The 15,930-nt window shown below is 35.9% G+C and overlaps 1 protein-coding gene across 9 annotated transcripts in view; it reads left to right on the forward strand.

Annotated features, from left to right (window-relative positions):
- The window catches only part of SP100 (SP100 nuclear antigen), a 101,467-nt gene that overhangs the window by 15,256 nt on the left and 70,281 nt on the right, over window positions 1-15,930 (forward strand). For 5 of the 9 annotated variants that reach the window (XM_045481642.1, XM_045481644.1, XM_045481645.1 and 2 more), the window contains exon 1: window positions 6,972-7,054. The exons of the other annotated variants lie outside the window; for them this stretch is intronic. In XM_045481642.1, the coding sequence (XP_045337598.1) occupies window positions 6,987-7,054 (68 nt within the window). In that variant the 5' untranslated portion in view covers window positions 6,972-6,986. Of the gene's footprint in view, window positions 1-6,971; window positions 7,055-15,930 lie in introns of those variants that run through there. 9 annotated transcript variants of the gene reach the window in all.

The raw sequence follows: 15,930 nt of genomic DNA on the forward strand, positions 1-15,930 counted from the left end.
TACTTTTATTGTGGATTAAAAAAAATTTTTTATGACTATAATTTATTGTCAAATTGGCTTACATACAACACCCAGTGCTTGTCCCAACACATGCCCTACTCAATGCCCATCACCCAATTTCCCTTTCCCCCACTCCCCCATCCACCCTTAGTTTGTTCTCTGTATTTAATAGTCTCTTGTGGTTTGCCTCCCTCCTTCTCTGTTTGTATCTGTTTTTTTCCCCTTCCTTTCCCCATGGTCTTCTGTTCAGTTTCTCAAGATCCACGTATGAATGAGAACACACGATATCTGTCCTTCTCTGACTGACCTATTTCACTCAGCATAGTATCTTCCAGTTCTATCCACACTGCTGCAACTGGCATGATTTCATTCTTTCTCATTGCCAAGTAGTATTCCATTGAATATATAGGCCACATCTTCTTTATCCATTCATCAGTTGATGGATATTTAGGCTCTTTCCGTAATTTGGCTATTGTTGGAAGCACTGCTATAAACATTGGGGTACATGTGCCCCTATGCATCAGCACTCCTGTATCCCTTGGATAAATTCCTAGTAGTGCTATTCCAGGGTTATAGGGGAGCTCTATTTTTAATTCTTTGAGGAACCTCCACACTGTTTTCCAAATATTTTCTATCTATTTGAAAAGTTTTATCATGTTTTCTTGTACACAGGTGCTATATAATCTGTGGGACCCAGTGAAAAATGAGTGTAGGGGGGGACCCTTGTTCAAAAATCATCATGAATTTCATAACAGTGAAAGCAGGGCATTAAACCAAGCACAAGGCCTTGTGTGAATATGTAGGATGCATGCCCCCAAATTTGGTCCTGCTCTTATATTTAGATCTAGGATCCCTTTTGAGTTGATTTTTGTCTATGGTATGAGGTAAGGGTATAAATTAATCATTCTGTATGTGGATATTTAAATGTCCTAGCATAATTTGTTGAAAAGACTCTTTTCTCATTGAATTGCCTTGGCACTTTGAAAATCGATTGACCATAATATAAAGGTTTATTTTTTCACTCTCAATTTATTCCATTGATCTATGTATCTATTTTTATGCCAGTATTGTAACTGTCTTGATTACTGTTAACTTCATAATAAGTCTTAAAATCAGAAAGTATAAATCCTCCAACTCAGTTCATCAAGACTATTTTGGCTCTTCTGTGGCCTATATATTTCCACATAAATTTTTGGATCAACTTTTCAATCTCTGCAAAAGCTCTTTCTGGAATTTTGCTAAGACTTTCACCGAATCTATAGATCAATGAGGGGAGAATTGCTATCTTAAAAATACTGAGTTTTCCAATCCATGAGCATGGAATTTTTCTATTTATTTCGAATCTTAATTTTTCTTACCAATGTTTTGTAGTTTTTAGCATATAAAAGTTGCTTTTAGTTTGCTAAATTTATTGCTTAATATTTCATTGTTTTGCCTACCTTTATTTTTAAATTAGAAAACTCAACTTTTTTAAAAATTCAAGTTAGTTAGCTTACAATGTAGTCTTGGCTTCAGTAGAACTCAGCGATTCATCCCTTACATATGATACCCAGTGCTCATTCCAACATGTGCCCTCCTTAGTGCCCAGCACCCATTTAACCCATCCCTCACCCACCTCCCCTCCAACAGCCCTCAGTTTGTTCTCTGTATTTAAGAGTCTCTTATGGATTGCCTCCCTCTGTGTTTTTATCTTATTTTTCCTTCCCTTCCTGTATGTTCATCTGTTGCATCTCTCAAATCCCTCATATGAGTGAAATCTATGATATCTGTCTTCCTCTGATGGACTTATTTTGCTTTGGTTAATTTTATTATAGAAGCAATATTACCTCATAAGCTGTGAGAGTATTAAATACACTTACTCTAAAGTCTTGCTTCGTTGGCTCTATTATTTTTTAATAGTAATAACTTCATTTATTTGCCAAACATCCTAACTTATAAATAAGGTACATTCCATAGATGCGTTAGCTCATAAATACACCCAATCTGTTTGGGTTATAATGTAACTAAACTCTTTTTTTTTTTACTTTTCTTTTTTTTTTCTTTCTTTTTTTTTATATTTCATTTTTTATTTTTTTAAATTGACATCCAAATTAGTTAGCATATAGTGCAACAATGATTTCAGGAGTAGATTCCTTAGTGCCCCTTACCCATTTAGCCCATCCCCCCTCCCACAACCCCTCCCATAACCCTCAGTTTGTTCTCCATATTTATGAGTCTCTTCTGTTTTGTCCAACTCCCTGTTTTTATATTATTTTTGTTTCCCTTCCCTTATGTTCATCTGTTTTGTCTTTTAAAGTCCTCATATGAATGAAGTCATGTGAGTTTTGTCTTTCTCTGACTGACTAATTTCACTTAGCATAATACCCTCCAGTTCCATCCATGTAGTTGCAAATGGCAAGATTTCATTCTTTTTGGTTGCCAAGTAATACTCCATTGTATGTATATATCACATTTTCTTCATCCATTCATCCACCAATGGACATTTGGGCTCTTTCCATACTTCAGCTATTGTTGGTAGTGCTGCTGTAAACATTGGGGTGCATGTGTCCCTTCCAAACAGCACACCTGTATCCCTTGGATAAATACCTAGTAGTGCAATTGCTGGGTCATAGGGTAGTTCTATTTTTAATTTTTTGAGGAACCTCCACACTGTTTTCCAGAGTGGCTGCACCAGTTTGCATTCCCACCAACAATGCAAAAGAGATCCTCTGTCTCCGCATCCTCACCAACATCTGTTGTTGCCTGAGTTGTTAGTGTTAGCCATGCTGACAGGTGTGAGGTGATATCTTATTGTGGTTTTGACTTGTATTTCCCTGATAATGAGTGATGTGGAGCATTTTTTCATGTGTCAGTTGGCCATCTGGATGTCTTCTTTGGAGAAGTGTCTATTCATGTCTTTTGCCCCTTTCTTCACTGGATTATTTGTTTTTTGGGTGTTGAGTTTGATAAGTTCTTTATAGATTTTGGATACCAACCCTTTATCTGATATGTCATTTGCAAATATCTTCTCCCATACTGTTGGTTGCCTTTTAGTTTTGCTGATTGTGCAAAATCACAAATCCTTTGCTGTGCAGAAGCTTTTTATTTTGATGAGGTCCCAGTAGTTCATTTTTGCTTTTGTTTCCCTTGCCTCTGGAGACGTGTTGAATAAGAAGTTGCTGTGGCCAAGATCAAAGGGGTTTTTGCCTGCTTTCTTCTCGAGGATTTTGGCAGCTTCCTGTCTTACATTTAGGTCTTTCATCCATTTTGAGTTTATTTTTGTGTATGGTGTAAGAAAGTGATTCAGGTTCATTCTTCTTCATGCTGCTGTCCAGTTTTCCCAGCAACATTTGCTGAAGAAACTGTCTTTATTCCATTGGGTATTCTTTCCTGCTTTGTCTTTATTCCATTGGATATTCTTTCCTGCTTTGTCAAAGATTAGTTGGCCATATGTTTGTGGGTCCTTTCTAATCTTTGTTGCTTTTGATAGTCATCTTTTCTCCCCTCAGAGAGTCCCCCTTAAAACTTCTTACAGGGCTGGTTTAGTGGTCACAAACTCTAATTTTTGTTTGTCTGGGAAACTTTTTATCTCTCCTATTTTGAATGACAACCTTTCTGGATAAAGAATTCTTGGCAGCATATTTTTATGATTTAGCACACTGAATATATATCCTGCCACTCCTTTCTGGCCTGCCAAGGTTCTGTGGATAGGTCTGTTGCAAACCAGATCTGTCTTCCCTTGTAGGTTAGGGACTTTTTTTCCCTTGCCACTTTCATGATTCTCTTCTTGCCTGAGTATTTTGTGAATTTGACTATGATATGCCTTGTTGATGGTCGGTTTTTGTTGAATCTAATGGGGGTCCTCTGTGCTTCCTGGATTTTGATGTCTGTCTTTCCCCAGGTTAGGTAAGTTTTCTGCTGTGATTTGCTCACATAACCTTCTACCCCTATTTCTCTCTCTTCCTCTTCTGGGATCCCTATGATTCTGATGTTATTCCTTTTTAACAAGTCACTGATTTCTCTAATTCTTAAATCGTGCTCTTTTGCCTTCATCTCCCTCTTTTTTTCTGCTTCATTATTCTCTGTAAGTTTGTCCTCTATATCGCTGATTTTCTGTTCTGCCTTTTCCATCCTTGCTGCCACTGCATCCATCCGTGATTGCAGCTCAGTTATAGCATTTTTAATTTCATTCTATTTTTTACTTCTTTTATCTCTGCAGAAAGGGATTCTAATCTATTTTCGACTCCAGCTAGTATTCTTATTATCATGATTTTAAATTCTGGTTCAGACATCTTGCTTGTATCTGTGTTGGTAAATCCCTGGCTGTCATTTCTTCGTGCTCTTTCTTTTGTGGTGAATTCCTTCATTTTGTCATTTTGAAGGGATAAAAGGAATTAATAATGTAGAAAAATTAAAATTTAAAATATTAAAAATAAAAAAATATTAAAATTAAAAAATTAAACACACACACACACACAAATCTAATAAATGATGCTAGATCCTAGGTGTGTTTTGGTCTGGGTGTTGAAAGTGGTTTGACAGATTAGAGAAATAAAGGGGGGAAAAAAAGGAAATCTTTGAGAATTTGAAAAAATGAATACACTGAAGTAGACTAAAATCAGATGATGGGAGTAAAATAGAATTTGAAAAAATTTACACAAAAGTAAAAATATAGTAGAAAAAATTAAAAATATTTTTAATAAAAATTAAAAATAAAAATGATTTTTTCTCTTTCTGTATTCAAGAAAAAAGACATGAAAAAGGGAAAAAATAGAAAAAAGAAATAATTTAAAAATTTGAAAAACTGAATACACTGTAGTAGACTAAAATAAAATGATGGAAGTAAAATAGAATTTGGAAAAAATTACATCAAAGCAAAAAATACAGTAAAAAAATTAAGGAAAAATATTTTAATGGAAATTGAAAGTAAAAATGAAGTTTTTCTCTTTCTGCATTCAAGAAAAAGAAAAGAAACGAAAAAGAGAGAAAAGAAAGAAAAAAGAAAAAAATCATTTGCAAATTTGAAAAGGTGAATACACTGAAGTAAACTAAAATAAAATGATGGAAGTAAGATGGAATTTGAAAAAATTTACACAAAAGTAAAAAAACAGTAAAAAAATTGAAGAAAAATATTTTTAATAACAATTGAAATTTGAATTTTTTCTCTTTTTGTATTCAAGACAAAGAAAAGTAGTGTAAAAGAGAAAAAAAAAGAAAGAAAGAAAATTGAATAGATGGATCTAACAGATTGAAATAGGACTGAAATTACTTCGTTTTCCCCTAGAAGCCAGACTATGCAGCGCTTTATAGTCCATAAACTAAGCCGGCGGTGAGACTTGTGTTCTTGAAGAGCGAGGTTGACCCACTTGGGTGGGGCTCAGTGTATTGGCTCCGTTCTCCACTAGATGGCGCGGCTACCCTACTGGGGTGGAGGGTTGCGGCGCTCTTAGGTGCGTATGCGCATGCGCGGGGGGCTGAAAATGGCATCTCCCAGCTCCTCAGTCTCTAGTATGGGAACTTTTCTCTGCGGTCAGCAATTGCTCAACCATCCTCTGTCTTCAGCTTTCGTCCACTCCCGGCTTCTTCACTGTCCGTGACCTAGTCCCAGGCAGCCCCTCTCTCCCGAGCCCTGTCTCAGACGCGGCTGTTTTCCCCGACCCCTTACTTCCGAAGGACCGCGGCTTTGACCCGATCCGCCCCTCTGCGGGAGGGTCTCACCGAGCACTGGCCGAATGAGCAATGGCCGAATGTCAGCTGCGCCCAGGAACGCTTGTGGGACCCTGCTGCTGCCGGTGCCCCGAGACTGTGGCCAGGTGCCAGCCCGCCCCAGAAAAAATTCGCCAGATAGCGTAGCAGCAGCTTTTCAGGGATTATGGAAAAGCACCACACACTTCTGGCACCAGGTTTCACCCTTAACGACCTTGCCCTAGCACCAGCGAATGTGGCCGTTTTCTGGGGTCTGCTGGGACCAGGTGGCTTCAACAGTCTCTACCAGATGCCCTTCCAGCAGTGGAACTGCTTTTCCCCGTGTGGCCCGAGAACCTCCCGGACCCCACTCTGCTCCTGGGGACTCGCCCTTCCCACCAGAGCACCGCCAGGTATCGTGCTGTGGAGTTGCAATGTTTGCGCTCCCCTTGTTTACAGTCTTAATGGAATTTTAACTCTCTCCTTTCTCCTTTCTCCCTTTTTAGTTTAGTCCCTGTGGCCATTTCCAATTTTCCACTTTCTCTCCAGCTGCTTTTGGGGAGGGGTGCTTTTCCCGTATTCTCCCCCCCTCCCCAGTCTCTGTCCTCTCTCCACCCGCGAAAGCAGTTCCCTACCCGCCTTGGCTTCTCGCTTCCCAAATTCACCTCTGCGCGCCGCATACCTGCTGAATTCTGTGGTTCAAGTTGTGCAGATTGTTGTGTGAATCCTCCATCAGTTTTCTAGGTGCGTAGGATGGTTTAGCGTTGGTCTGGCTGGATTTCATGGACACGAGGCACACAAAATGCTTCCATGCTCTTCCGCCATCTTGGCTCCTCCCCTCTCGTTGGCTCTATTATTTATATTTCCTCTGATGTTACCAAAATATGGTCAAAGATGGATCTGAAGGGACCTGGGTGGAATTCTGATTCTCTTCATTAAGCCAATGTTAACAGCCTAGGATGTAGCACTGCATGTTTTCCCCAAAATTTGTTCCAAACTTGACACACAAATGAGAGATTTTTACTACTTTGATCTCTATAAAAATGGGGTCATAACACATTAATCTGAACCTGATGTTTTCATTTATCAGTAGAATTATGCCCTTCATTCCAAATTACTGGGAATAAATAGCAACATACCATTTCAAAGTATGGATTTGCCATAAGCTCCTCTGCTATTCAGCTGAACGGACAGTCAGGTTTTGGGGGTAGTCTTTATGGTTGTATTTTGCTACAAAAAATGTGTCAATAAAAACTTTTATACTTGTAGGCATCAATAAATATGGATAATTATTTATATGGATAACCAATAAACATTGATCAATGTCTTATGCATCTCAGGTACTTAAGAAAACTCAAGGGACAAAACAGACAAAAGCCCTGTGCTTGTGGTATGTATATTTTGTGAGAAGACAGACAATAAACACTAAATGAAATAAGTGATTCAATACGTTAGAGAGTGGTAAGGACATGAATAAAAATAGAGCTAGAATAGGGAGTGAGTTGGTCAGAGCAGGCCTCATTTGAGAAGATACCATGAAGCAAGTTCCTTAAGGAGACAAGGGAATTAGTTCACCACATGGATGTCTGGACAAAGGACATACTATACAGAAGAGAGAGCCAGCACCAAGTCTCTAGGGTTGGAGTGTGCCTGATGTAGTCAAGAAACAGCACAGAGTAGGGTGGGGCCAGAGAGGGTTGAGCTAGGGAAGAGGAGAGAAAGGCTGTATCATTTCAGGTCCCTTGAACACTGTAAGAACCTGGCTTTTACTCTGAGGGAAATGGGGAGCCACTGAACGTTCTGGAGTTTCTACAAGATGCATATTGTTTTTACTTCCACAGGCTAGGTTCCAAAAATGACTGCTGAGTTAATCTGTAGTATATCTTAAAATTCATAGATTGCCAGATCCTTTCTGAAATGGCTTTAGCAATTCAAGCTCACACCAACAAGGAATGTTTCTCTGAATCTTCTCCCACACTGCAGCATCACATATAAAATTCTGTCTGCTGCTCTAACTACGAAGAAATGGTTTCTCACTGGTGTTTCAGTTTATCTGTATTCATAGGTTTATTGGACATTTTAATTTTCTTTTCCCTAAGCTACGTGTTCAGGTCTGTTTCCTTTGGGTCTGTCAAATGTTATTATTGGCCTGGAATCTTTGTGTATCAAATGAATTAACCCTTTCTCGTATGTGTTGAAAATACTTTTCTACATTGTCTTCTAATATCTGTATTGCTTTTTTTTTTTACATTTAAATATATTAAATCTTCCTCCACCTACTTTACATATTTTTTCCTGGCTTGACTCGGATATTCATTCTATGATGTAAGTTTCTGTGGAACTTCTTTATCCAGTTTCAATGGAATTACAAACTGCAAATACACCACACTTACACAATAATTTCAGAAGGATTGACATTTTTAAATTACTGTGTTTTCCTAATTGGGGGTGCCTTATATATCTCTTTATTTAGATCTTGTTTAATTTCCTTTAATAGGATTTTATGGTTTTCTTCATATAGGTCTATGCCTTTGAAATATTTATAAATATACACACATTTTATTTGCTATTGTGTCTGGAGTATGATTTTATTTCTTTTAAATTTATATTGTTCGAAATAAAATCTGTAAGTTTTATATATCTACTTTTTAAAATTCATGCATGTTGGTAAATTCCTTTTCTAGTTCTTATAGATTTTGCTTTTGTTCTCTAGGGTTTCTATGTATATAATTGTAAGACATATAATGTTGTATCTCATGTTCATAGTTATACCAATGACTTAATTTTCTTACCCTATTGCCTTGGCTAAACCTTCTAAAAATATTTATAGGTAAGCAACTTGTCCTTTTTTTTTTTCCTATTTAAATGACTTCACCATTTCAGTATTCACTGTAATGTTTGTTCTTTCTGGAGGCTTTATATTATAATAGCATCTATCTATTTCATATAGTTTTTATAAAAATAGCTACTAGGTTTTACCAATTCCCTTTTAAGATAATTTAGGGGTATATTTATATACTTTCTCCTTTTATTTGTTGATGTACTGAATTATATAAGGATATTTCTTAATGTTGAACCATCTTTACTCATTTTGTTATCTTCCTTTTCCTCTTTTTCTCCTTAGTAAAGTAGTTTGATGTTTTTTAGGCTAAAATTTTTTTATTATTGATCATTTTTTAAATTTAAGTATAATTAACATACAATGTTCTATTAATTTCAGGTGTACCCACCTGTGATTGATGTACTGATTCAACAATTCTACACATCACTCAGTGCTCATCACCATGTGTACTTATCACGTGTCACCATATAACATTATATAACACCATATAACAATGTTATTGACTATATTCCCTTTACTGTACTTTTCATCTCTATGACTTATTTATTTTATAGCTGGAAGTTTGTATCCCTTAATCCCCTTTATCTATTTTACCCATCCCCCAACATACCATTCCTCTGTCAACCACCAGTTTGTTCCCTGTATTTAAGAGTCTGGTTTTTTTTGGTTTTTGGTTTATTTTGTTTTGTTTTTTAGATTTTGCATGTAAGTGAAATCATATGGTATTTATCTCTTTGTGTCTGACTTATTTCACTTAGCATAATACTCTCTAGGTTCACCTATATTGTCATGAATGGCAAGATCTCATTCTTCTAAAAATTAAAAACAGAAATACCGAATGATCCAATAATTCCAGTACTGGGTATTTACCCAGAGAAAACAAGAATACTAATTCAAAAAGATAAATGCACCCCTATGCTTATCTCAGCATTATTTACAATAGCCAAGTCTTGGAAGCAACCCAAGTGTCCATTGATTGATGAATAGGTAAAGACGATGTGGTGTATAAATACAATGGAATAGTCCTCTTCCTCTATTTTTGAAATAGCCTCTAACCGCAAGGTCTATTTCATCTTTGAGACTCAACATAGTACTTTTTATTTTTCTTGTAAAATCTCTGGGCAGTTTATTTTTGTTATGTTGCAGCCTGTTTAGCTTCTACTTATTATAACTTATTGAGACTTCTTTTGTGTCCAAGATTATTATTATTGTTTAAAATTTTTTTAACATTTATTTATTTTTTGAGAGAGAGAGGGAGAAGGGGCAGAGAGAGAGGAAGAGACAGAATCTGAAGCAGGCTCCAGGCTCTGAGCTGTCCACACAGAACTCAACATGGGGCTCGAACTTAAGAACCTCAGGATCATGACCTGAGCTGAAGTCGATGCTTAACTGACTGAGCCACTTAGGCGCCCCTTCTGTGGTCAAGATTATAATCCATATTGATACACATTTCAAGGACATTGCGGGAAAATGGTGTGTTACTTGTTTTTAGGTCACAAGATTAAATAATAAATTATTCTTGCTAATTTATCCAGAGCCTGTATATTTTGATCATTTTTGGAATATGTGAAGAGTCAAAAATCAGAGGTGAATTGCTTTTCAACATCCATAAAACATTTGTTTCATTATTTGTTTCTTAATTTTTGCTTTGCTATGATTATGAATACCATTATTTTTTGTTTTGTTTATATTTGAATACCATAACTACCTTTCTTTGATTTTACAAATTTCGTGTCACTTTGTCTTTTTTGTATCTTTTCTTGGATTCCATTTTTGATCTGTGTCTTTCAATATTATCCTTTTTTTTTTTGCATTTCCATTTAATATTTTAAATATATTTTTCATATGGGTATTTTTTTCCTTTTTTAACTTTTAGAACTCCTATTGTTTTCCTTGTTTGTTCTCTCTGAAAAAATGCAAGGTGTGTTTTCTTTTTCTTTTCCTTTATTTTTTAGTGTTCCATAGGGTTTTATAGAGTCTGATTTCACTGAACCTGTAGTTTCTAGAATAATTTTCTGCAGGTAGATACTGTACGCATTTTGTTAGATTAATACTATATTTCACATTTTTTGTGCTGTTGTAAATGGTAGTATTTTATGTTATTTAATTTCATTTTATTTTAAAGATTATTTATTTCTGAGAGAGAGAGAGAGAGAAAACACAGCAGGGGAGGGGAAGAGGGACTGAGGATCCGAAGCAGGCTTTGCACTGAGAGCAGTGAGCCCCACATGGGGCTGAAATTCACAAACTGTGAGCCAAAGTTGGACACTCAACCAACTGAGCTACCCAGGTGCTCCTGGTAGTAGTTTTTTTTTTTTTTTCAAATTCCAATTGTTCATTGCTGGTATACACAAAAGCAGTTGATCTTTGTATATTAACCTGTGTGCAGTGACCTTGCTATAGTTACCTATTAGTTCCAGGAGATTTTTTTTTTTTTTTTTTTTTTTTTTGGCAATCTGAGATTTTCTACATAAACAATTATATAATCTGCAAATAAAGACAATTTCTTCCCTCCCAAATTCTATACATTATTTTTTTCTTCATCGTCTGCACTAACTACACCTTTTAGTAAGATGTTGAATAGGAGCAGTAAGAGAGGACATCTTTGCCTTGTTCCTGATCTTAGGGAAAAGTGTGCCAGTTCTCTCCAGTATGATAGTAGCTATAAGTTTTTTTTGTAGAAGTTTTTTGACTTCATGTTGAAGAAGTTCCTCTCTATTTTTAGTTTACTGAGAGTTTTTACATGAATAGGTGTTGGATTTCATTAAATGACTTTTTTGTGTCAGTTGATATCATTCACATTTTCTAGTTTAGCCTGTTGATGTGTTAGATGAGTACACTGATTGGTTCTGAATATTGAATGCGCCTTGCATATCTAGAATAAACTTCACTTAGTTGGAGTTAATTTTTTTGCATTGTTGGATGAGATTTGCTAATATTTTCTTGAAGACTTTTGGATGTATAGTCTGAGAGATATTGGTCTGTAGTTTGTCTTTATCTGGTTTTGGTATTACAATAGTGCTGGGCTCATAGAAGGAATTAAGAAGTGTTCCCTCTGTTTCTATTTTCTGGACAAGACTGTGGCGAATTGGTACCATTTCTTCCTTAAATATTTTGTAGAATTAACGAAAATACCTGAACCTAGTGCTTACCTTTTTCAAAGTTATTAATTACTGACTCAATTTTTTAAAAAGTGAACATAGGTCTATTCAAATTACCTCTCTTTGTGTGAGTTTTGTGGGTTTCTGTTTTTCTAGGATTTTGTTCATTTTATTTGACTTATCAAATTTGTGGAGATACCTTTGTTTATAGTATTCTTTGTTATCTTTTTAGCATCCATGGAATCAATTGTGCGATCCTACTTTCACTTTGATATTTTGTGTCTTTTCTTTCTCTCTCTTTTTTTCTTGGTTAGCCTGGGTAGAAGGTTATCAATTTTCTAGATCATTTCCAAGAACTAGCTTTAGGTTTGGTGGAATTTTCTGTTATTTCCTATTTTCAATTTCATTGAGTTCTGCTCTAATTTTTGCTGCCTTACTTCTGCTTTAGGTTTAAATTGCTCTTTCTTTTCCAGTTTTCTAAGTGGAGAAACTTAGATTATTAATTTTGAATCTTTCTTGTCTTCTAATACATGCATTTAATGGAATGCATTTCTCTCTAATCATAGCTTTTTTTGCATCCCACAAATTTTGGGGAGTTGTCTGTTCATTTTTATTTAGTTCAAAATATCTCTAAATTTTTCTTGAGATTTCTTTGATCCAGGCGTTATTTAGAAGTGTATCTTTAAATCTCCAAGTATTGGGTACATTCTAGCTCTTTCTGTCATTGATTTGTAGTTTAATTCCTGTGTTGTCTGAGAAAATACTTTATGATTTTTATTCTTTTCAACTTTTTAAGATGTGTTTTATGGCCCACTGTGTGCTCTGACTTGGTGAGGGTTGTTATTCTGTGTGATTTTGAGGAGTATGTGTATTCTCATACTCCAGCAACAGCAGCAATTCTGCTGTTGTTGGATGCAGTATCATAAAAATGTCAAATAGATCAAATTGTTTGGCAAAGATGTTTAGGTCAATTACATTCTTATTGCTTTTCTACCTGCTTGATCTATTAATTACTAAAAAAGGGCTTTTCATGTATCCAACTGTAGTAACAGATTTGTCTATTTCTATTATCATTTTATCAACTTTTAGCTTCCATAATTTGATGTTTTGTGTTTAGGGAGATATATGTTAAGGATTGTTATGTCTGCTTGGAAAACTGACCCCTTTATCGTATGAAATGCTCTCTTTCTCCTTGATAATTTTTCTTATTCTGAAGTTTTTTTGTATGGAAATAATGTGGCTACTCCATCTTTTTTGTTTGTTTATTTGTTTGTTTGTTTATTAGTGTTAGCATGGTATCTCTTTCTCCATTCTGAACCTGAGTCCTTTATTTATGGGTTTTTCTGGGTGACAATACTGGTTTTTCTGGGTTGGGTCTTGTTTTTGCAGTCACTTTGACAATCTCTGCTTTTTTTTTTCTTTCCAAGTTTTTAATTAATTTCCAGTTAGGTAGCATACAGTGTAATATTAGTTTCAGGTGTAGAATTTAGTGATTCATCACCTACACCCCGCGCTCAACACAAGTGCCCTCCTTAATACACATTGCCTATTTAACCCATCCCTCTGCCCACCCCCCCTCCAGTAACCATCAGTTTGTTCTCTATAGTTAAGAGTCTGTTTCTTTTCTTCTTCTTTTTCTTTTTTACCATTTAATTTAATTTATTTTTTAAATTTACATCCAAGTTAGTTAGCATATAGTGCAACAATGATTTCTGGAGTAGATTTCTTAATGCCGCTTACCAATTTAGCCCACCCCCCCCCCCAATAAACCCTCCAATAACCCTCTGTTTGTTCTCCATATTTAAGAGTCTCTTATGTTTTGTCCCTTCCCTGTTTTTATATTATTTTTGCTTGCCTTCCCTTATGTTCATCTGTTTTGTCTCTTAAAGTCCTCATATGAGTGAAGTCATATGATTTTTGTCTTTCTCTGACTGACTAATATCACTTAGCATAATACCCTCCAGTTCCATCCACATAGTCGCAAATGGCAAGATTTCATTCTTTTTGATTGCCAAGTAATACTCCATTGTATGTATATATACCACATCTTCTTTATCCATTAATCCACCGATGGACATTTGGCCTCTTTCCATACTTTGGCTATTGTTGATAGTGCTGCTACGAACATTGGGGTGCATGTGTCCCTTCCAAACAGCATACCTGTATCCCTTGGATAAATACCTAGTAGTGCAATTGCTGGGTCGTAGGGATAGTATTTTTAATTTTTTGAGGAACTTCCATACTGTTTTCCAGAGTGGCTGCACCAGTTTGCATTCCCACCAACAATGCAAAAGAGATCCTCTTTCTCCGCATCCTTGCCAATAGCCTGTTATTGCCTGAGTTTTTAATGTTAGCCATTCTGATAGGTGTGAGGTGGTATCTCATTGTGGTTTTGATTTATATTTCCCTGGTGATGAGTGATGTTGAGCATTTTTTTTATGTGTCAGTTGGCCATCTGTATGTCTTCTTTGGAGGAGTGTCTATTCATGTCTTTTGCCCCTTTCTTCACTGGATTATTTGTTTTTTGGGTGTTGAGTTTGACAAATTCTTTATAGATTTTGGATACTAGCCCTTTATCTGATATTTCATTTGCAAATACCTTCTCCCATCCTGTCAGTTGCCTTTCACTTTTGTTGATTGTTTCCTTTGCTGTGTAGAAGCTTTTTATTTTGATGAGGTCTCAATAGTTCATTTTTGCTTTCGTTTCCCTTGCTTCCAGAGACATGTTGAGTAAAAAGTTGCTCAGCCAAAACAAAAACAAAAATTCATATAAAGTGATACAACACCTTAATATAATACAAAATAATAAAGAAAATACAGAATATAAAGAAAAATAAATTAACCTCACTTACGTTTGAAAACCTTTGTGGCTGGTGTGAGGAAACAGGAGAGAAGAGGGTTTGTGTAGGATGACTTTCATTATCACTAACGGAATCACTGCTATCTATTTGTTCAGTAGAATCTTTTTCTGCATGGGGCCATTTATATGCTCTCATGGATGTTGACTACAGTAAAGTATTAATAAATTCTTGTCATATACCATATTTAATGTAACTGGCAATAAGGCAGCAGAGGAAAGGGTCTACATCCACAGGCAGCCTGACCTAGAATGAAGCAAATCATTCCTAAACTTACTCTTATATGGAAAAGCAAAGGACTGTCCATAGGTGCTTTGAAGTGACAAAAACTGATACTAGTGCCAGTTGTGGGCACCTTCCAACATTCTGAAAAATCACTGATTTCTGCCAAACACTGTGGCCTGAGACTGAGCATCTGAGCATGGGAGATGATCACCCACGAGCCCTCAGAGAGAGAGAGAGAAGAACCACTGGCTCAGTTGTGATCATGTGATGTTCAGCATCATGTACTACTCATATTGCAGGCCATTGCTTGTTTATCAAGTTAAAATTTATTAGAAACATTTGCTCATCTTGTGGAATACTCACAGAACAAGTTACTCACAGTCCAAGGTTTTACTATATATGTGTTAAGTCCATCTGGTCCATTGTCATTAAAGCCATTGTTTCCTTATTGATTTTCTGCTTACATGATCTGTCCATTGATGAAAGGGGGGTAAAGTGCCCTACTGTAATTGTATTATTATTATAAATGAATTCCTTTATGATTGTTATTAATTGTTTTATATATTTGTATTGTTTCATGTTCGGGGCATAAATATTTACAATCATTAAATTTTCTTGTTGGATGGTCCCCTTTATTATGATATAGTGCCCTTCTTCATCTATTGTTACAGTCTTCGGTTTAAAATCTAATTTTTCTGATTAAGTATTGCTACTCCGGCCTTCTTCTGACTTCAATTTGCATGATAAGTGTTTCTCCATCTCCTCATTTTCAATCTGCCGGTGTTGTTAGGTCTAACATGAATCTTCTATAGGCAGCATATAGATGGGTCTTGTTTTGTTTTTTATAGAGCATTTAGTCCATTTACATTCAGAGTGATTTTTTTAATCAATTAATTTATTTTTTTAAGTGTATATACAAGTTTGTTAGCATATAGTGCAATAACAATTTCAGGAGTAGAATCCAGTGATTCATCCCCTACATATAACACCCAGTGCTCATCCCAATAAGTGTCTTCCTTAATGCCCCTTGCCCATTTAGCCCATCGCCCCCACCCACATCCCCTCCAGCAGCCCTTAGTTCTCAATATTTAAGAGTCTTTTATGTTTTATACCCTTCACTGTTTTTATATTATTTTTGCTTCTTGTCCCTTATGTTCATCTGTTTTGTATCTTAAATTCCACAAATGAGTGAAGTCGTATGATATTTGTCTTTCTCTGACTCACTAATTTCATTTAGCAT

Source organism: Leopardus geoffroyi, chromosome C1, assembly GCF_018350155.1.
Source record: "Leopardus geoffroyi isolate Oge1 chromosome C1, O.geoffroyi_Oge1_pat1.0, whole genome shotgun sequence".
Lineage (NCBI taxonomy): Eukaryota > Metazoa > Chordata > Mammalia > Carnivora > Felidae > Leopardus > Leopardus geoffroyi.